General features: G+C 41.2%; 1 protein-coding gene across 5 annotated transcripts in view; it reads left to right on the forward strand.

Annotated features, from left to right (window-relative positions):
* SASH1 (SAM and SH3 domain containing 1) overlaps positions 1-21,280 on the forward strand; it is a 535,689-nt gene that overhangs the window by 456,056 nt on the left and 58,353 nt on the right. For all 5 annotated transcript variants that reach the window (XM_041423458.1, XM_041423463.1, XM_041423459.1 and 2 more), the window contains 2 exons: positions 17,654-17,704; positions 17,826-17,875. In XM_041423458.1, coding sequence (XP_041279392.1) covers positions 17,654-17,704; positions 17,826-17,875 — 101 coding nt within the window. The remainder of the gene's footprint in view (positions 1-17,653; positions 17,705-17,825; positions 17,876-21,280) is intronic.

Genomic DNA, 21,280 nt, shown 5'->3' on the forward strand with positions numbered 1-21,280 from the left:
TTTTATGGTGGGTTTGGGTTTTTCTCTTGGGTTCATACCCCAAGAGAACTCATTTTTATCTTTTAACAGATGATTCTCGTTCTTTTCTTTGGGCACTGTAGGAGGCATGTTACAAATGTTTTTTGCCAATTCAAGGTAGAACAGGCATGCGTAAGAGCTGTGTCTTACTTTCTGTGATGTCACAGTCTGGGTCATTCAGGCTCCTAAATCCTGGAGGGCCTTTTTCAGATTGTTTGCAGCCAGAGCATATAAAAATAACAGAGAGGGCTCTTTCTTTATAGGTTTGCTGGATGAACACTGAGTCACTCAGCACTATACTGAGCTAGTTTATGGCAAGAAGTAGGACAGCCTTGCTGTCCATTGGAAGACCACAGCAGTCTGAGTACTGTCAAGTCTAATTTGGATGCGTCAGCACTGCACTGCTGCTGATTTTGTCTCCAGCTGTTTCCTCTCAAGGATCGTCGTCTTCTGAAGCCATCTCTTGTCTATTTGGGCTTTGAGCCTTGTTCTCCTCTGGCCATCACACCATACTTTGACCAGTTTTTGCTGCTTAAGTGCTGATCTGTTCCTCAGCAGTACCAATGAGAGAATTCAAAGCTGTATGACAGATATGAGCCCAGGGGCTGTCCTGGTGGCAGGTATAGTCTTAAGACCGAGTAGGTTTGGGATTAGTTTTTCTCTTCCTGGGAATAGCAGTGCAATGTGTGTTTCACAGTCACCACATAAATCATGTCTCTTATATGTATAATTGTGGAAAAAACCCCTTGGGAGCAGGTCCAAGAGAGACAAGGACAGTGTATAGTAAAACACACTATACACTGAGCAAACAGCTCTAAAAGGCACTTGAGGCAATGCAAAGTGCAAAATAGGCAGAAGAAAATTTCAGGGGAAATTTTTTTCTCTCTGAAGACTTTTACTTTCCCTTTTCATAATGTGGAGGGCATCAAAATGTATCACTTTGTAGTGTACCTGGAATTGGAGAGATGGGAGAAACACTTGGAAAGATAAAAGGACTCAAATTAGCCTTGCATGCCAGCCCCTAAAACTGCAGTGGTCTTTCTGTAACTCATCCTATTTTACATGGAGTACTAGCCAAAAGTGTCAGTATTTTTAATTTTGTTGAAAATAATGATTAAAATCATATTTAGAGCTACCAAGAAACTGATTTTCAAGATAGTAAAGCAAATATTTCATTCATTTTTTCATTCTGATCATCTAGTACATTTCTTTTTTGCAGTAAACTTCAGAATATCTTTTTGTCCTCTAACACTGAGACTTGAAGTGATAGAAAGGAATGGTGTAAAAGACGTGTTTGCCAGTGCTAGAGAAGCCAAGGACGTGCAAAGAAAACAGATTAATTTAGTGGCAAGCAGGCAGAGACCATGCAGAACACTTTTTACAGGAGATATCTTGCATAGCAAGCATGATCTACTGAGATAACCTCACATTTTAATACCTAAATAACAGCAGTAGCATTTTCAATCCTTGTAGGGGTTTCAAGGCCTTGTCAAGGGAGGGCAGATGCAGAGGAGTTGTGAGAATCCATTCAGTGCGAAGCGTTGTGCTGTGAAGAGTTTGTGCTTAAGTAGATCTGAAGGATACCAAAGCAGTGAGGAAACAGAAGTGTTAATATGAAAGGCTAATAATTGAGGTTATATAATTAATAGTGTCTGACTCAAGCTGAGAGCTGGGAGGCAAATTGGTTACTGTTTAAAAAGTTTAAAGATAAAGATCATGGTAAATCAATTCTATCACCTTATTTAAGCTTAAGTTTTGGCCTTTTTTAAAGTCATAGTAAGCTATATGTGATAGCTTATATCATATAGGATATGAAAACAGGCTCTGTTATAGTATATATTTTCACTATAGATTATTTTCAAGAAGCTAAAATTGAGTACTTTTGAGGGACAGTGAAACACAAGAAAGAAGTATTGCTTCAAGTCAGAAATTAATCAGATTTTGGCCTTACAATTTCATTAAGACTTGGAGTTTGTTTTCAAAAGTGCAGAGTACCAGTAGATTGTTGACATCTAAGGAATTCTGTTAAATCCACTTCTAAAGTCATAGGAGCCCTTGTGGAATTTCAATGCATAAGGGGCATACCTGGGTGTTAGGATTTCCATAAATTTATAAGGAATGTTGAATTATGAAACAGGCTTCAGGTAATCTCTCTATCATTGCTGCAGCCCCCACCCTTTTTTAGCACCGACCAGTTTCCACCCTCTTGTCTTTCCTTTTGTGATGTGATGCACTGATAAAGAGTGGCCTCTGGATATGCTGGGACAGCAAGTGATTTACTCTTTTTCCAAATTTAAAAAGATATGTCGTCTAAAGGTTTGGATAGTTGTATAGAAACTGCAGCTTATGCACTGTGTAATAAAAGCTGCAGTTTCTACAGGAGCTGCAATCCTGTGCAATGAAAAATGAAGGTATCCTGTATTATCTACTAACTTGACTTACTGCTAGTACTGTCCTGTGTGATCAGGACTTAATGCAATAAAGCATGCAAAAACATGCCAAGGTTTAAACACACTAGTACTCTTGCCAGGTATGTGCTTAAATACTTTGTTGTCCTAACCTCTCAATTTCTCTGAAATATTATATATATTTATATATATATGTATAAGAATTATCATAGAGTAAGTGAAATGAAGTGCAGATGAGACAGGGAATAAAAATTGATGCTGATGGGCTTCAGTGTGTCTCTTCCTGTTTTGAAAGTCAGTGGAAGTGCATAAACCCATAGGTTTTTATAGAAGTGAGTAGCATGCTGAGCACGTTGCAATATACTTAATTTAATTCCTATTAGAGCGACCTGTTGGTGTATGTGAAAGTCTAGTGTATCATATGGGATATTGTTCTGTAGTTTCAGCTACGTTTACTAATGTACTATTTTTATTTCACTTGTTTTTTAACAAAACCTTGTGTAATTGACAACTCAATTCTGTATCCATTGGCATGCATTTATTCACAGACTGCACATAACCTTGAATAAGAGACAGTATTGTTGAGCAGAAGTTTGTGTTAGAACTGGATCTGAAACAATAAAAACTTAAAAAGAAATTTACGCGCTAATAGAGCCTCAAAATGTTGTAACAAAACCCTGTTAGGGCTATAACCTGGAAGAAAACCCCCTAAGGTATGGAGAGGAGTGTGAGCAGGGGAAAAAAGAAAAAGAAGCTTTTGGTCAAGACATTTTGTTGCTGTCCTGATTAGAGCAGATTTGTTTCCAAGAAGTCTGGGCTGCTTTCCCTGCTGAAGACAGTTGAGCAGAGGAATTTGTACCATGGACACTCCGATAACTGTGGCAGCACCTGCCCAAACAAGCAGGTCTTGGCTGCAAAACCCCAGGCATTTAGAAACTCTTGCAGGTGTTTGTACAGCTTAAGTTTTACTTCTCTCAGGTTTTCCATACCATGGTAAATTAATTTAGTTGGAATGCCTATCAGCAAACTGAGTCATACTGCTTACACAAAGACGTTTGCAAAGGCTGGGTGTTTGGTGATTTGTTCGTGGAGCTTTGCATTCGTAATTTACATTTGCTGGAGGGAAGAGGAGACAAGACTGAGCACGCTCCCTACCCGCTGCAAACCCTTAGCTTGTTGCAGGCGGGCAGCTCGCAGTGCGCTTGCTCCCTGGGATGCAGCAGTGACAAAGCAGAACTGAAAGTGCTTAGCAGCAAATTATTTACTGAAGTGCTTTGACTTCAGTAGCTTTCCCCCAGCCTAAACCTTTGGCTGCCATTTGGTTTAGATTGAAATCACGAATTGTTGTTGCTCGCAGTGGTACTGCAATATTGAGAGGCACCAAGGTTTCCTGGACTTGTGGGTCTCATTTGCTAGTTGTTTGTGTGTTTTTATTTTTCTTTTGTACCTTTGGTACTGCCTTTGTCTTCGTGGGTTTTGTGCAGCTGGTTGGGGTTTGTTATGGTTTTGCTGATTGTATTTTATTCCAGGCATTTTATCCATCTCCAGGATGAAGTCTGGCTCAACACTGCTTACCTTGAGGGTTACAGTGTACAGTCTGCTTTGGTCTTTCTCTTACTACAAATTCCCCAGCTTGTCAACATTTTTTGTCACTTCTGGTCTTGTGCTTTGTTGTGCCATTGCCCATATTATTTAATTTTTCTTTCTGGTTTTTAGTGGGTTGGGTTTTGTCTGTTTCTGTTCAATTCACACACTTATTTAGAAGATTATTGCAAAGACTTAGTTGCATGAAGTAGGAGTCATGATGAAGCCCCAGGTTTCTGTAGCATGACAGTAACAGAGGGCCTTTATATTGACCTTAAATGGGTCAATATAATGTGGGGCTTAATGTGGAGCTTGCTTGCTCTTGCTGCCCTTCAATGTGTTGTGGTTTAACCCCAGCTGGCAGCCAAGCCCAGCACGGCCGCTCACTCCTCCCCCTGCCCTGGTGAGATGTGGGAGCCAATTGGAGTAAAAGTGAAAAGATTCATGTGTTGAGATAAAGACATTTTAATAGATAAAGCATAAGCTGTGCACACAAACAAGGCCAGACAAGGAGTTCTTTCACTCCTTCCCACAGGCAGGCAGGTGTTCAGCCAGGAAAGCAGGGCTCCATCATCTCTAACAGTGACTTGGGAAGACAAATGCCATCACTCCTAGTGTCCCCACCCTCTTCCTCCTTCTTCCCCCAGCTGTGTATGTTGGGCATGAAGCCGTATGGTGTATCTCTTGGATCAGTTGAGATTAGTTGTCCCAGCTGTGTCCCATTCCAATTTCTTGTGCAGCCCAGTCTGTTTGCTGGTGAGAGGCAGAAAAGGCCTTAACTCTATGTAAGCACAGCTCAGCAATAGCAAAAATGTCCCTGAATTACCAACACTGTCTGCAGCACAAATCCAAAACAGAGCCCTATACTAGCCACTGTGAGGAAAATTAACTCTATCCCAGCCAAAACCAGCACATTCTTCACTCTGCATTCATTACCATTTACATCATTCTCAGGTATTACTCTATCCAACACATGCTCATTATTTGCCACCCCCTTCTCATCCCTTGATACAATACACAGATATTATTTCCCTTAGCCTATGGACTATGTCTGTAAAATATCCATAAATGTCCACTGAGTTTATTGAGGACAGGAGAGGTGGTGTGGTGTGTGGAATTTCTGGGTAGCCGTTCCTCTGACATGCAACCCAAATCACGGGTTACAGTGATTTAAACCTATATCCATTAAAATCTCTGCCCCTTTTCCCTTTGAGCCAGACCATAACACTGAACATCCCTTCTCTTGCTCCTAGCCTCCCTAGGGTTTACCCACAGACTGCAGTCCCGTATGGCTATGTGTGCTCCAAGCAGAGCCTTTATCTCTGAGCCACGGTCACTTTGGGGCTGTAGCTGCTGTGGCATGGGCCTGTCCACAGTCACAGTTGTTTTGAGGTGCCCCTGCTCCAGTGTGGCCTTACCCACAGCCCCAGCCCCTTCAGGAATAAATCTGCTCTGTCACAGCCTTATGCATGGCTGCAGTCCTGCCAGGGGAGTACCTGCTCTCATGTGAGATTATCCACGGCCACACGCTTTCAGGTGCTCCAGCACGGATTTATCCACAGGCACTGATGTGTCAGAATCCACCTGCTGCAGCACAGACTTATCCCTGAGCCTCCATCCCTTCAGAGGTTCCTGCTGCTGCACTGACATAGCCACAGGCACTTCCAGATTGTCCTGACTGACACAGATCCACCTGCTCCCACGCGGGCCCATCCCTGGGTCAGGTCCCTTTGGCTGAAGCTCCCAGCCAGGCCAGGCCAACGGCACAGACACACAGCGGGTCCCTGGGCACCTGCCAGCCCGGCACATCGCTGCTGCTGCTATCACAGTGCTCCAGGCACAGCACAGCCAGGTGACAAAGCAGCACGGAGAGCAGGAACCAGCCACTAATGAGCACTGGACTCTAATGTACAGTCAGGCAAGCAAGGCTCCTGACAAGCACCTGCCAATTAATAGCTAATCAGCAATTACAGCTATAAATTCAATCTAGCACATTCCAGTCAAACCTCTTGTTATCTTGCACCCTGCAAGACCCCTGTTGGGCACCAAGAATGGTTGTGGCTTAACCCAAGCTGGCAATTAGGCCCCACACAGCCACTTATTCACTCCCCTACAGTGGGATGGTGAAGAGAATGGGAAGCAGTACAGGTGAGGCATTACTCCCTTAATGTCCTAGCTTTGCCTACTTCATCAGGACATTGCTGTAACTTTTGGCCAACTCTTGTGCTGCTAGATGGTCTGCATTAGTTCGCTGTTTAGTGCTAATAGCAAAGGGGCAGGGTTTCGAATGGACCTCTGAACAAAAGCAGTTATTCATTGCTGAGGCCTCTGTTTTGCTTCATGTGTGTTTGAAAGACAAGTTATAAAGTATGCTGGTCTTTTTAATGCCATAATTTAATTACCTATGATTGCAGTACTCCTTTAACAGTAAAACATGGCCATTAGTGGAAAAAGAAGGTGCAAAGCTGTACAGGCTTTGCTGGAATGAAGTGCAAGTGCTACTTGTACACGCTGTGTCACTGAAAACCTGTGCGTGGCTCTTGGAGTGCAAGTCTGCCCTGCACTTGGGCTTCATTTGTTTCTGCAAGGCTACTTTGGTGCATCCCTCTTAAAGTCAAGTGTGACCCAAAGTGTGGTAGAGAAAAAGGCTGAAGTTTCAAGTGGAACTTTGGAAGAAGTCTACTGTAGTTGCTGCTTCAGGAGCAATTTCAGGAGTAAGCAAGGAGAAAATGTTACATGAGAGAATAATTTGTAAGGCTTTGCTGCAGCACTCTTAATTCTCCAGTGAATAGTTGTAGACAATGATTGCAGATGATTTGCTTGGAACAGTGGTGGCAGCTTTCTTTGCAGATTCCTCTGGCCTGAATTATCTGTACTGACTGAAGGATGGATGTTTGCTGAGGTTCAAATGCTTTGTCTGTAAGCAGCACATGTAATTTTTGCTCTGCAGACGTTCTTGGTACTAAGTTTGTTCATCATTCAGCAATTGGCCTTTTGTTGGGAAAGGTGGGAAAGGACCCTCACTCAGTCTGTGATGGGATAACCACATGTTGCATAACAACAAAACAAGGCAAAGCAAAACTGCATTGCCAGCCTGTGCTAGCCTGAAAGTGGGGCGATGCCCCGGGCTGGAGGGAGCAGCACTCAGGCCCAGGGGCTGCACCAGCCGATCTTACCAGGAGACTGCTGCAGCGCCCGGGGGGAGGATGCTGGCCTCCCCTGCCCTCTTCTGGGGAAAAATCTCTGCTCCTCCTGCTTTGAACAAAGAAAGGAGCATTTTACGGCTCCTTGATGGAGCCTCAGAATCCATATTTGTAATCTTTTAGATTTAAGAATCACTCAAACTTGTGTTAAGCACTTTTCTTCTGTTTGACCTGTGTGCCAGAGCGAACCCCACCTTCTACCCCAATTGTTGGTCATGTGGCAGGAGCCCACTTGTGCTGCATCTTCAGCAGAACAGCTGAGCTTTTCAAAAACATGCTGGAGCTCTGCAGCTGGGCTGGAGCCTAGCCCGGCAGCAGCAGCTGATAATGGCTGATTGAAGCCTTTAATTTAACCCCTTTCCAGCAGTTGTGCTGACTAGTGTTGGAGCTGTCAGATGTCACTGTCGCACCATTACCCTTCAAAGCAAAGCATGCAGCAGTAATCCTATAGAGCAAGGCTCTGATTTGCTGCACCACCAGTTGGGGCTGTTCCTGTTAACTACTACATCTATGGCATATGAATTTATACCCCAGTCTTACTTTAAATGCAAATGGAAAATGGAGACTATTTCTATCAATAGTTGTGTAGATAAAGATTTTTATTATGAATGTGTAGAAGGCAATAATTACTTCTTCATTTTCTCAAATAGGGATGTTGCAAATCTTCTGTGCAAATAACCAAATTGTGCCAGATAGTCTAATGGTATTCAATAATAATTTTTCCCTCAGATGGGAGCAATCTTGCATGATGACTTAGAGCATCAGAGTTGATTTTGAAATTTAGTTTTGTAATAATGATCATGTGATGACCAGTGATGAAGATTTAAGTAAGGTTCTGGCCCAAAGCATCCATCAAATACAGGCTTAAATTTCAAAGGTAAAGAGAGAACAGCTAATTTAAAAGTTCTTTTATCAAAGGTAATTTTTATAGCAGGAAGAATAAGTATAGACTAGCAATTTGTGGTCTAGTCCTTTTTTTGCATTAATATGATTAATTTGTTTTCAGTTCTTTTATTCAAGAAATTAATTTCTCCTCTCACTTTGTAGGAGACTTTGAAGTTAGCATCCAGCAATCAACTTTTGTCTCTCTCTCCTCACCCACTCACATTCCTGGAGTGTGTTTATGCATGTTGAGAGCAAGAAGTGCAGTGCCCAGCTCTAGGGAATTAGTCTTAATTTTCAGGTGTTCAATTTCACATATCAACCTACTAAACAGAACCAGTTTGATTTCAAGTTGTACATTTACTCTGCTTTTTTAAATGGTTGTAAAACTAAGATTTTAAAAATGTATATCTATTATAAAACTTTTCCCAGTATGACCAGTTTCTTTCCTGCTTCAAGTGCCTTCTTAAAAAGGATCCTGAAATAAACTGTTTCTTCAAAACGAGTTTATTGTCATAAAGAAATGTCATCAAAGTTAGTTCCCAATATGCTCACACAAGTTGGTCTGATAGAAATTTTTTTTTTCAGAACCTTTTCTAATTTGTGTTCCTGCTGTTCTCATTGTCAAAGTGGCTGAAATGAGGGTCAAACCCCACCAGCCCTGCATGGTTTTAAGTCCTGAAATATGCAGAATATGTAATGTCGTTACAGCTTTTCAACTGTGGTCCTCTCATGAAATGATGAACATAGAAATCACTAAGGGGGAACTGAACTGAACTAAAAAAATTAAAGTGATATAGTGCAAATCAGCAGAAAGGGCTTACCCAGTCTCAGCCTTAAAGAATGGATGGGCTTGGGCTGCAAGGCTTACTGCCAGCAAAGACCTGAGTTCAGGATGTCTGCTTTTTTGAGCTAGCAGCTGTTGATGTTTTTAACCTCTGAAAGAGGAAAACAGAGGTACAGTGCTACTGTCAGCTGGAAAGCAGGAATCTATTTTGCCCGAATGTTTATAATTTTGATGTAATTATTTTTGCATAAAAAGATGCAACAGTAGGCTGTTTGAATTTCTTCATGGAAAGATCAGAAAAACGGTGAATGTGCATGTGGGCACAGCCTCGTGATAAGACTATTGCAAGGGATAATGTGACTCAGGTCCTGACTCAGCACAACTCTCTGTTACGTGGTTCTGTTGCCTCTTTCTCCTGGTGGGGTTGGTTTGGGATTTTTTTCGGTGATCTTAGGGGATTTTTGTGTTGTTTGTGGTTTTGGGGTTTTGTGTTTTGTTTTTTACTGGATTCTTTCACTTCTCTAAAAAGTTCAAAGTTAAATCCATTTCCTGAACAATAACACAAAAACTTTCAGAAATTCTGTGCTGGGCGTGGGAAAGTCTTAGATCAGTTTTCTTGAGTTAAATAAGGGCTTTAGTCATGCTCTGAAAGGATCCATTTCATGTTAAAAAAAAAAACAAAAACAACAACACAGAGCAGGTATATGCACATCTATACAAACAGACTTTTAAAAAGTGGAAATGTGGATGTAGGTGCAGGTTTTTCTAGAGGATTATGAAGGAAGAGGAAGTCAGGAGTTCTGAAGAGCACGACCTGATGGCAGCCACAGGCAACCCAAAGAGCAGCAGTTGTGGAAAAAAAGGGTTATGCCAGATTTCTTCCACTGCCCACAGTGCTGTTGAGTTCTGAATTTTGGGTTTGCCTTCTACAGCTAGAGAACCTAGCAGAAAGAGTCGAATCTTTTTTATGTGTCCTTGGGTTTGGGTTCCAGTCTCAGCAGTGTGAGGTCTCAAGAAAAAAAAAAAAGGGAGCGAACTGTCTAATTCTGCTGCACTTTGCAGTGACTGTATGATGGAAGTTCCTGACACAAAGTGCCTTTCAAAGCTTATCAGTTTGTCATAATTTAGAGAAAAAAAAATTGTGGGGAAGTTTAAAACTAAAATATCCTTTGGTTTCCACTACATAACCTTTGTGGTTTTTTTAAAAATCTGTCTCCTTTATAACAAAGTAAAGTAAATCACTGCTTTCCCAGAATGAAATTAATGCAAAATGTTGGCATTTTTCCCCCTGAAATGGGGTGCTTCATTGCTGATACTCTATACATCTGTGGTAAAAAAACATTTGTAGGTGTCTTAACGATCAGTGCTTTCTCTTGATTTACCTCCTCATCAATTTTACCAGGGTTTTTAAGTAACTCAAAGTCAGCTTAGTTTCTGATCTTGGTAAGTTATTGTTTGGTACAACATAAAGTAAAAGCAACATATAGTTTCTAAATGTTAGCTATCATAGTGATTATGTGAATGGAGGAATACTTGCAAGAAGTCATCAGTGTTACGGTAACAACCCATTTTATAAGAATCCCTGAGCCTTGAGCATATTGATTTAACCAGCGCAAAAGCTTCCATTATTTTGCAGTACAGATCATCTGAAATTCCATGTTCTCGAGGCATGGATATTGGCATGCAGGTACACAAGTGTAGTATCAATACAAATGACAGTGGACCTGTGTTAGCCTCTGATTCCATGGTGTGTCTGAAAGGATTTATAGCATGGCTGTAGAAGTTTTCCTGGAGGTATTGGTCTAAGTCTAAACTTTCCTTTTTCTCTCCGCTTTTCAAAAAGAAAATACATTTTTTGTTGTTCATGGAAACGCTGAAGAGTAATTGAGAAAATGGCAAATAATCTTAATAGAAATATAGTACAGCTTTTGTGTACATGAAAATGAAGAATTGGTAAGATCTGAAAAGTGTTGTTTAGGGAAATGGAGGATATCATTAGGATATTCTTAGAAATAGGTGGCCTGAACTTGAAGAGCACATAAAAACAAATCGGGACCGTTGGTATTCAGAAAGAGGTTTGCCATATTCAGCCATGGTGTTCATGGCAAGGAGCTCCTGTGCTTGTTTTCTCATCTTATCAGTGAGTGCTTCACTTCAGAACCACTCAAAATTCCTAGCCCCACAGTTACAGAAAGCAGGCTGCAGGGTGGTGGTGATAGGGACGTGTGGCTCATGGAAGTGCTGCTTTCCTCATTAATTGTGGGTGTTGGTTCAGGAGGTGACTGAGGCCAAGGTACAGCACACTGCCATTAGCTGTCCTGCCAGAGGACCAGCACCTGGGCAAGGAATCTGACCAGACTGTTCCTACCCCAGAGCGCCCTGTAGCAAACTGTTGTTTGCTTGTTTGTTTATTCATTTATTTTCTCTCTTCCTTTTGTTGTGCTTTTCCCACAGGACAGAACGCTCTCACTGGGGGAAGTGGTGGCTCTTCCCCAGGCCCGTTGTCAGCTCTTGAACAAGAAGGGCCCCATTTGGGCAGGATCCAGTTGGGCTTTACCTCATGCCTCCCTTGTCTGTGTCACATCCTGAGTCCTCTGGCTTCACATTTAACCATTCTTGATGTGGTTTGTTTAGGGTTTTTTCATTCCACTGAAACACTACAGCTCTTCCTGATGCCAAAACCACTCTGTCTTAAAGTCCTCCCTGGAAACCCACGTCTTTCACTGTTTTCCAACATTATTTCACAGAAGTTCTTTTTAGCCTTACCTGTACAATAAAAATCAGTGCTGACTAATGTAAGGACTTTTAGGCAGAGCTGGCAGGTCTTACTCATCTTTTTATACCAGCAAGAGCTTTAGTACAGAGCCAGTTCCTTCCAGCAACAAGAACACTTCAGTATTGTACCATTTGAGTAACAAGTGTAAAATGCATCAATCAAAGACCTGCTGTGTCTCAATCACATATTGGTCTTTATATTAATATGGTTTTAGCACAAAGATAGCTGCCATAGTTCTGGGCTTGCTTCATCTTGTTTGGAAAATTGATCAGAAGGTATTTGATTTCTCTGCTGCAGAATGCTGTGTTCCCATATCGACTTTCCTTTCTCTGAAGCCCATTTCTATTGAGGTTTTTTTTTTTGTGTTTATGCCATAATTTTTCTGGACTCTGCTTCTGTTTGTTACAAGTGAATTGACAACTTAGCACTGCCTCACTTTTTATTGTTAGATGGCTTTACAAAAGCTGCAGTTTCTCTATAATTGCTAATGAATTATGTTTTTCAAAATCGTTGTGAAATGTTTTTCGGCCCTGTGGGTCCCAGCCGTAGTATTGAATGCAGAGTATTTGAGATGGGTGAAAAAAATCCTTCTGCTTTCATTGTTGGCAAAGGGGAGAGAGAGAGTCCAGTGTTTGCCCTGAGATGAGTTAGGTTTGATAGATTCTGGTGTTTACATTGAGCTGAGAGGCAGGATATTTCTTCCCTCTCCAGTACTAAGAGCAGACATGTGAGTACTCTATCAGTGTGTTCTCTCTGAAGCTGCATTTCATCAGTAGTTAAGCTAAGTGTTTACCTTGTGTCTGCACTTTTGCATGAGGCATTGAGACACTTGGACTTTCGTTTTGTGTTAGAAATATTTATTGTTAGAAAAATCTTCTTTCTTCACTGGAACAGCTAAGGGGATGGTCCAGAGGTTGTGGTTTCAAACTCAAAATGAGACTTTAACTAATCTGTACCACTGGAAACTCACTGAACTATTAGTTCCCTCAAACACTTGCTGAGGTGGTTGACACAGGAATAGGTCTTCTTTATTTCTTTATTCTGACCTGTAGCTCATATCTAGTGACTCATAGGCAATTTCCATTACCTACCTGCATACCTGCACTGTCTCTTTAGAGGGGCTTCCCTGCTTCTTCCCCAGCACCTCTGCAGAGGTTGAAATATAGTGTGGTGGAGGACTCCAGGCAGAATTACTGCTTTCAAAGTAAATCAAACTCTTACAAGCCTTCAGTGCTCTGCTGTCTTTCAGATACATCTTCATTTAATTATTTTAGAATCTAGACTAGAACATGCAATGCATGTTCAGAGCAAAGAGAGAAAACATTGGGGGAAAGATTGGCAGAATTCTCTAACAGAAGTTTTCTGCTCTATATACCTTATTTACACCTGCTGAAATGGTTTCATAAAATTATTTATACATTTATATATAATAAATGTATAAATCAAACCTTTTAGTCATCTCCTTTTTTCTGATTATGTCACTGTATTTTCCCAGCACTTATCTGAGTCTCACTTTGCACACTTTCTGTCTGCACAGTGAGATGAATCCTGTCTTGGGATCTGCAGAGGAGTGCTTAAATTTATGATTCAAATGGATACAGCTCCTGTGGCAGAAATTGTGAAGACGTTCATGAATTTTTAATTAGACGGGATTAATTCAATGAATACAGTTTCCTAAACTAAGTTGTGGTGTGGAGCACAGATGTGGCTTAATGTTTGAGTAATTAAAACATGCACATTCCCCCTAGAATGTGCCATACCCTGGGTAACCAAGTTTCCTTTCAGATGCTCTTGTCTGCTATGCTTGTGTATTTCAGGAGAGAACAGCAATGCCTTCAGATAGGCTGAGATATACCTTTTACCCGTTACATTACATACAGAACAAGTGAACTGAAGTTGTCATGGAAGAAAAAGTCCCTCATGAATTCAAAACCTGCCATTCCAGTCCGGAAATGGTTTTTCAGCTTCTTTCCCATGTATTTTGTACTTTGTACTTTCTTCACAATTGCTTTTTTCAGACTTAGCTCATAAATGGTTGCAAAACTGTTTTGAAGATTTTTGAAAGGAAAGTATATAAAACCAAAATCACAATATTCAGTAACCTGCAGTAATTTGAAAAGAAAACGTATGCAAATGATCACATAAATTCATTCACAAAGTAGGCAGAAAAAGCTACCTGCAAAGGAAGCTTCTTTCTTGGTCCCTAAGGCAAACAGCTAAAGGTTTGAAGTGTAAGCTACAAATCCTGCTTGTTAAGCTTACTACTACGTTTTCTTCCAAAATAAGAGATTTGTAAAAAGCATTTCTCCAACTTGCACTTCTGCACCAGAGCTCCCAAGGTTAGCGGTGTGGTTCTGTGTCACTTTCTGTGGCACCCATAGTGCGGAAGGGTTGGTGATCCCAGGCAATTCCTGGGCAGTGCAACGCCTGACATCCATCCCTTCCTCCAGCTGGCTGGTCAGAGCTTCTGCCAGGACCTCAGGACCTTTTCCTGTGCCCATCCTGTGGATGGTATTGGCTTTGGATGAAGGAGGCAAAAGGAAGGAAATAGGACTCCTATTAGGACTTCCTAAGAAATGGGAGAACAAAAGGTGGGAGAACTAAATTCCTCTGCAAGCTGAGATTGTTTTAGGTCAGGTGTAGGTGACTTGATAGAGGAATCCCTACTTTAAATTCATTGGGCTTATTTTACAGGATATTAGCATTACTGATTTTTATGACTTCCTCCTGTGTTTATTATCAGTATGTGAGATTCTGTGCTATGCTGACCTTGGACCTCCAGAGGAGCTGGACAAGCTGGTGCTAAGCCACTGTTCACTTTCCATCTAATGTGTTCCCTGGGGATTGGATACAATTTATGGCCATCTCAGTTTCTCCAGAATCTTCAGATCTTACTTGCTGGTTTTAATAGTGTATTGGACAAGGTCAATATGCATCAACAGTTTCTGGGTACAGGATAGGTGCCCTGCCTAGGGCCCCTTAAATCCAGAAACAATGCAATTTAATCAGTCACCTTTGGGAAACACTGGATTTAATAGTGTAGCTTTAGGAATGTGCACTTGATCAGATACTTTCTCAGATCATTGGGTTTCTTCAGTAGCTACTGTGTAGCATGTAGGTGATATGAATTTTCTGGTACATCTCAGACAGGCTTTATGGGCACATGTAGAGGGCAGTTTTCTGGGGCAGCAAGCCTGCTCGCACAGAAGATACCCATTGCTCTGATGCCTGCTTTGTCTAGACAAGAGCTCTGGAAATGCAGGCTAGGGATGTCTCTTACTGCAGCCACTGTTTCTATAAGCCCAGGCTATCCTTGGTTTCATTTTTAAATTTTGGCTCAGAAGGATGAAAGATGTACTTCAATGAAACTAACCTTTAAAAATATTTTCTGAAAAGATCGTATTGTGTGCTAGAGAACATGCCAATTGTACAACATTTGTTCAACCTTCTAGAATTAGCCTATGGTAAAAAAGAGCCCTGATCCTGATGGATTAAAGTCAACACAACCTGTGGATTTTAAAGTGAGGTTTAATGTGAAGTTTAATGGATTTTAACCAAAATAAATAAAATTGCTTAAGGCTGATGAAAGTTCTATGATCTCTGATACAGGTCTAAGCCAGAAGTTTAATTGAGAGTACTATTTCCCCAAGTATTTTCCTTTTGTTTCTTGTGTAAATAGCAATAGAAAAAAAAATACCATTCTGCTGGAAAGGCAGGTAGGAATATTAATCATAACAGTGCAGGACTATCGGGTGTTTTGCATTCCAGCATTACGAAGTAGTGCTCTGGAGGAGGGAGAGGAAAGTTGTTGTTGCTTCTGCCCTCCACAGTCATCTTGGTCCTATCAAACAGGTACTGTTCTAACAGGGTGAGCTTGACAGCAAATGAGAAAAGAGAAAGTAAATACAGTCAAGTTTTTTAGGATTTAGTTACATGGGATGCAGCTGAGTGTTCAGCTGAGTAGTTTTATGCTGAAAGTAGGAACTTTTCATGTAAGTGTAGTCTCAGGCTTCAAGAGCCACTGCTAAAGCAGTTACAAAATTTATGCAAAACTACTATATTAAAAAAATTAAAAAACCAAAACACTTGAAGCAAATCAGCTTTTGAAGACAGCAGATAAATCATCAGGAACTTGGGAACTAAAGGCCTTGTTGGGGACTTGGGAATTAAAGGCCTTGGTGGGTTCTCCTGACTGGCATACCGAAACTGTAACATAAAACTGATAAAATGTTCCTTTTCTCATCAGTGCAGCAGAGTATGAACAAATGAGGTGTTCGTGGATGGCAAGTGTTTGGACCATGGAGCTTCTCTTTCTCTCCCTCTTTGCAAATGGCTAGGCAGGGCTTGGAGAGCATCTGAGGAACATTCGCAGCCATGTGCCTGCCGCCTTTTCTGGGTGCAAAACTTAGATTCTGTTTTGTTAGAACTAGGGGAGAAAGAGCGGGATGCCTGGTGCCAAGTAGCTAGTTTCACTTCTCTTATCTGTGAACATCTCTGGAATTTCCCTGGCCTTGGTCCAGCTTCTGCTTGACTAGAGGAGTCCTGTTGGATGTGTCAGTAAGTGAACGTGATCACCTTTTCATGTCCACTTGTACTCAAGGACTTCATTTCCCTTTTTGTGCTACAAAATCAGCAAAAGCAGATGTGCAGACAATGCATGGTCAGGCGAAGTTTCCCAAGCAGGGCAATGACCTGGTGTCAGCCTTGCACACGAGCAAGGATGTGGCCGTGAGCCATCCTGTGCCCTGTGTGGCTCCTGTGGCCTGCCGTGCAAGCTGACTCAGTTGTGTGATGGCAGAGCAGGATCCTTGCTACTCCAGATCTTGCAGACTTCCTGAGTGGGGTAGTCCAACACCACCTCATGGCAGTCAGTAGTAAGTTCCTTTTTAATATTAAAAGGCTGCATTTCCAGAAAATTGTGTCTGATTTTATTTTTTTTTTTTTAATTAAATCCCAAGAATGTTTTGTCACCCTTGTGTAAACTATGGGAATAGGAAATACAATTTCACAGAGATAAGAGTTTTACATGCTGAGGAATGCATGAACAAGAAGTCCTTCAGCACTGAGAAACAAATCCATGTCTTTTTTTAATTTTTTTTGTTTTCTTGAAGCGTGTACACCACTGCTTACCCAGCTGTAATGAGTAAGTTATGGAATTCACTTTGCAATAACTTCACAAGGGCTAAGGCCAGCTGAGAATAAAGTAGGAATAAGTAGTTTACCCCATGATTTCATGTGAAGATCAACCAACAAAGTGTAGTTCTCAGTACTGATGACTGTATTATCTTCCTCCATTCTAACTGGAGTTTTCCCACTAATTTCAGCTAGACATGTTAATAGTGCATGCCTTTTAAGCAGTTGGCTTGCAGTCTTCAATTAGATACCATCAGTGGGACTCCTTCATCTAACTTGAGGTAGCTGAAACCTGTCAGGCAAGTTGATCTGTAGGAGTTTCTGTCGCTCCCCATCAACTGCAAAGGGAACATGGATAATTGAGTTCTGGAGTAGATGGTTATATCCTAGATGTTTGTAAAAAAGTGGTTTGAACTCCATACTTTTGACATGTTTCTGTGTTAGAAGCTGGTCTTGATTAAAGGTATTTGCATCCTCTCAGTGTTTTTTTTTGTCAGAGAATTTTCTTTTAATGCCAAATTTTTCCTGAAGGTAATTTCTTGGAAGTTGCACTGGAACTTACCTAATAAATTTTGTGGTGATCTAAATAAAACACCCCTCTTTCTATTTTGTTTTGAATGACTTCTGTCTGGCAGCTTTACTTTCTGTATTCTGCAGTGGTAAGTGTGAAATTAGCTGTTTTACTGGACTATTTCAGAATTTATCCTGAGAGCTGTTCTTTCTAGAGTAGTTAATGTTTCCTGTATGAACTGTTTTTAAATATTTCTTGGTTCTGTTACTCTCTTTTCCCTTTTTCTCCCCTTCATATTTCTTCTTTCTGGTGTTCGGATATTTCATTAACTTGATACTTGTTGTATTTTAGGAGAAACCTGATACCAGCCCCACATCTCTACAGCTGCGATCTCAGATTGAGGTAAGCACTTAGATTTTGATCATCAGCTTTTGTTTGTTTGTTCTTTGATTTGATATTCTGCATAAATTGGTTAAAAGCTTCTCTAGTGTCTGCTCTCAGTGCTGCATGTCTTCTCTTGCAGGAGTCACTTGGTCTCAGCAGCACCGCATCAACACCTGACACTGAAAGAAAGTAAGTGAAGGCACAGGAAGTGAGAAAGGAGGGAGGGGGAATTTGGTATGTTTTCTTTTTCCTTGGAGTAAATTAATTTTAGATTGTACTTACGTACCTGGATTTCAGATCCAGACACAATGAATGAAACCTGTTTTGGAATCTGCACCTTCTCTTCCTCACTTTTGGCCTTCTGTTATTTAGGGTTTTTCTCATTTCTGTGAGCATTTGTGGTGTGCATGCACCAAGATGACTGGTAGTCATTTCTGAAGAACAACAGTGATTTCACATTCTCTGCAAATTATGCCTGCTTTAAAAATTACTTTGTTTGACTAGACCTAAATTCAGCCAAAAAAAGATAGGTGAGAGGAAGGGAGAGTTACAGACTTCCATCGTGTTCCTTTTCCTGTGCACTCCCGAGTTTGTAACTGTGCTTTTGAAGAAGGTGCCAGGGGCATGAAGTACTTAAAATCAAGTTAAAAGGAGCTTTAATTTTAACATCCTTAATGAAAACCTCTCTGTGAGGACTGAAAGGGTTTCTATTTACTGTCACCTCCTGCTGCAGTGTGTGTGCTTGTTCTCTGTGCCTCCTTCCTTTGATCCCAAGATCTTGGATCCCTGCTGCTGAGGGTAACGTGCAGTGGTGCATGAAGACAACTGACACTCTATGTCCAATTGCCTGCACTTCATGGGCTAGTGCCAGCTGGACGAGTTCAGAGGGACTACACGGCATCTATTTGTGATGGGACGTGCTTTTGTAAGGTTTTACTGTCCCACATTTGAATATCCTTGAGTGATTCATCACTGGACAGTAATAGGAAGGTTTCTTGCTTTTGCTAGTTCAGTAGAAGGACTGTCAGTCCCAGAGCCATTTTTGGTGGATGCGGTGTATGGGATTTTGCTGGGCACTGACCATATAGAAGTCAGTTGTACGGTAGTAAGCAACTGCTTAGGGGCTCCCTTTGGGCTTGTCTAGAAGGTGATTCATGCTAAAGGTCTCAGAACGTGATGTATTGTCTTTTAGGGGTTCCTTCCCTTGCTTCATCACTCAGAGAGAAAAGCAGAGATGGTTTGCTTGAGGTAGATGCTCATTTTCAAAGCAGCCTAAGGCAGATAAGGTGAATTACCTTGGGTGAACTACCTTATTCTCACTAACCTAAGACAGATAAGGTGAATTACCTTGGGTACCATCACTGTCCCTATATTACATGCTGGTAAAAGAGAAGGCCTAGAAGTCTTAGGGTTTAATACTTTGTGCTTCCGATACTCATATATGGAAAAGAATCTTTGAAAGATCCGTGGCTGTCCAACATTATAATGAAACCAGAAGTGCCAAGTAGATGGGAATTGTAATCTGGGAAGTAAACCTGCAAGGTTATCCTATAATCATACATCTTCTCTCTCAGCCTCAAAGCACTTTAACCATGGGTAAATATCATAATCCCACCTCAGGTAATAATGAGATTAAGCTCTTGAAGGAGGACAGCACACAACTCAGAAAAAAACTCCACTTACCAGTTCTAACCAGCTTCCTAAGTTGTGCCTCTATGTAGGTGTTCTACCACAAATAACTTAGAGAGAAGACAGTATCAGCAAAAAATCTCCTGAGTGACTCCTCTGAGACAGCCCATTTATCTTACTGAAAGGAAATTATATTATCTTAGTTCGGATGAAAGGGACGTGTGATTTTTATGGACCTTTCAAGAATGGAAGTGTGCCATTTGAGGATTTGTAGAACGGTGTATGTGATTAACCTGATCATATATATGAAACTGGTGCAGGACAGGTTGTGCCAGATACTTGCACAATAAGAAGTGAGGCCATGTGACACATGATAATTGGACAAGGTGTTGAAAATAATACATTGTATCTACTCAATACTGTGCAAACTATTGAAACCTGAAATTATACAAGTCTGTGTCTATTTGTGACAGCCTGCCACATCAGTGTTGGCTTAACCCCTCTAGCCTGGAAGCCTGAATGTTCATAGAAATTGCCCCTTCCAGAGAGGATGGGTTCGTAAAATTTATCTGAATTACCAGTTCAAGCCCATCCAATACACCTGTACTTGCTACTAACATGCTGAATTTGATATTTTTCAGGGAAGGATGTTGTGTTGGCCCCAGGGATTTTTTGTGCCATTTAGTATATGGCTTTCATCTGAATTTTCTGTATGGGCATGCTACTAGACATGGAAGCTTGTCCCTTTGGGGACACAGTTTTTATGTCACTCTCATGAAAGATGTGTGGTAAATCTTCTACAAAACTTCTTTTGTTGTAAGAAGACTAGTTTGCCAAATATGAAACTTGATGCAGATGTACATTGGTTTCTCATATTCACAAAAGATTTGGGGGACAAAAGAAAAGATTTTTTCAAAACTTGACATACAGACTTTCAGGAGCTGGAAAAAGTGATCTTTTGAGTACTCTTCCACAAGTAAGAGCTTATCCAAGAACAATTATAATTCTACATATTGAAAATCCAAATGTTTTCCTAGGGTGAAGTGAGTTGTTTCTGGTCTGGTGTTCTGAGCAGGTTGCTTTATAAAATAAGGGAAGTCTCAAGGAAAAATCTGTACTAAAATAAGGAGAGAGCAAATGTGTGGCTGGAATGTGGTCACTCTCAGTAGAGCCCTCACCCAGCACTGCTGCCTGCACACCCTACCCCTGGTAGTTAATGCTACCAAAGTCTAAAATTTTAAAATAACACATCTGGATGGTTGTTTAATTTGCCAGAGTTTAGACATTCTAGACAGAAAGAAGCTTTGAGGGAACCTGGGAAGAGCAATGTTTGCTTTAACCTGGTTTGGTTTTCCTTTTCTGTGCTGCTCAGCTGGAAGAGAGAGCCCAACAGGCTCCACTGTACACCACATTGAAAACAGATTAACCTTGGTGGTCTGTGGTAGGAAAAAATCCTGTTTGTGTGGACAAGAAGTGTGTGTTCAGTCTTGCCTTGAGTCTTACTAACTCTGCTGCCCAGTCTGGTGTAAAGTCAGTACAGAATTAGTCAGTGCCCTCAGTCCAGAAAGTTGCTCAACGAGCATCTGTCTAGTGAGTGATGTGCTCTAACACAGATGAGCAGCAACAGAGTTTGTAGGCAGGCAGAAGGGATTAAATGGTCCTGGAGGCAGAAGTGTTTGTCACTGTGAGTCATTGTCGTCACCCCCCCATCCCCCACCCCTTAAGGCATTGGGGCAATACTACCTTCCGCTGCTGCTAGCAACACTGTTCCTGTTAATTAGATGAAACTACAAAAAAAAAAACTGTGTATGTGAACCTGCTCAGTGTTATATGTGCCCTACCAAATACGCCTTTTGTTTGATTGATTCTGACAAAGAAAGAAAAATCTTTACTCAGAGGCAAAACCCTCTTGAGATTTATGTGAATAGCAGCAAGGGTACTGATGTGGCCTGAAAAGCTCGCCAT

The sequence above is a fragment of the Onychostruthus taczanowskii genome, unplaced genomic scaffold (genome assembly GCF_017590055.1).
Source record: "Onychostruthus taczanowskii isolate IOZ18803 unplaced genomic scaffold, ASM1759005v1 scaffold78, whole genome shotgun sequence".
In the NCBI taxonomy this organism is placed as follows: domain Eukaryota; kingdom Metazoa; phylum Chordata; class Aves; order Passeriformes; family Passeridae; genus Onychostruthus; species Onychostruthus taczanowskii.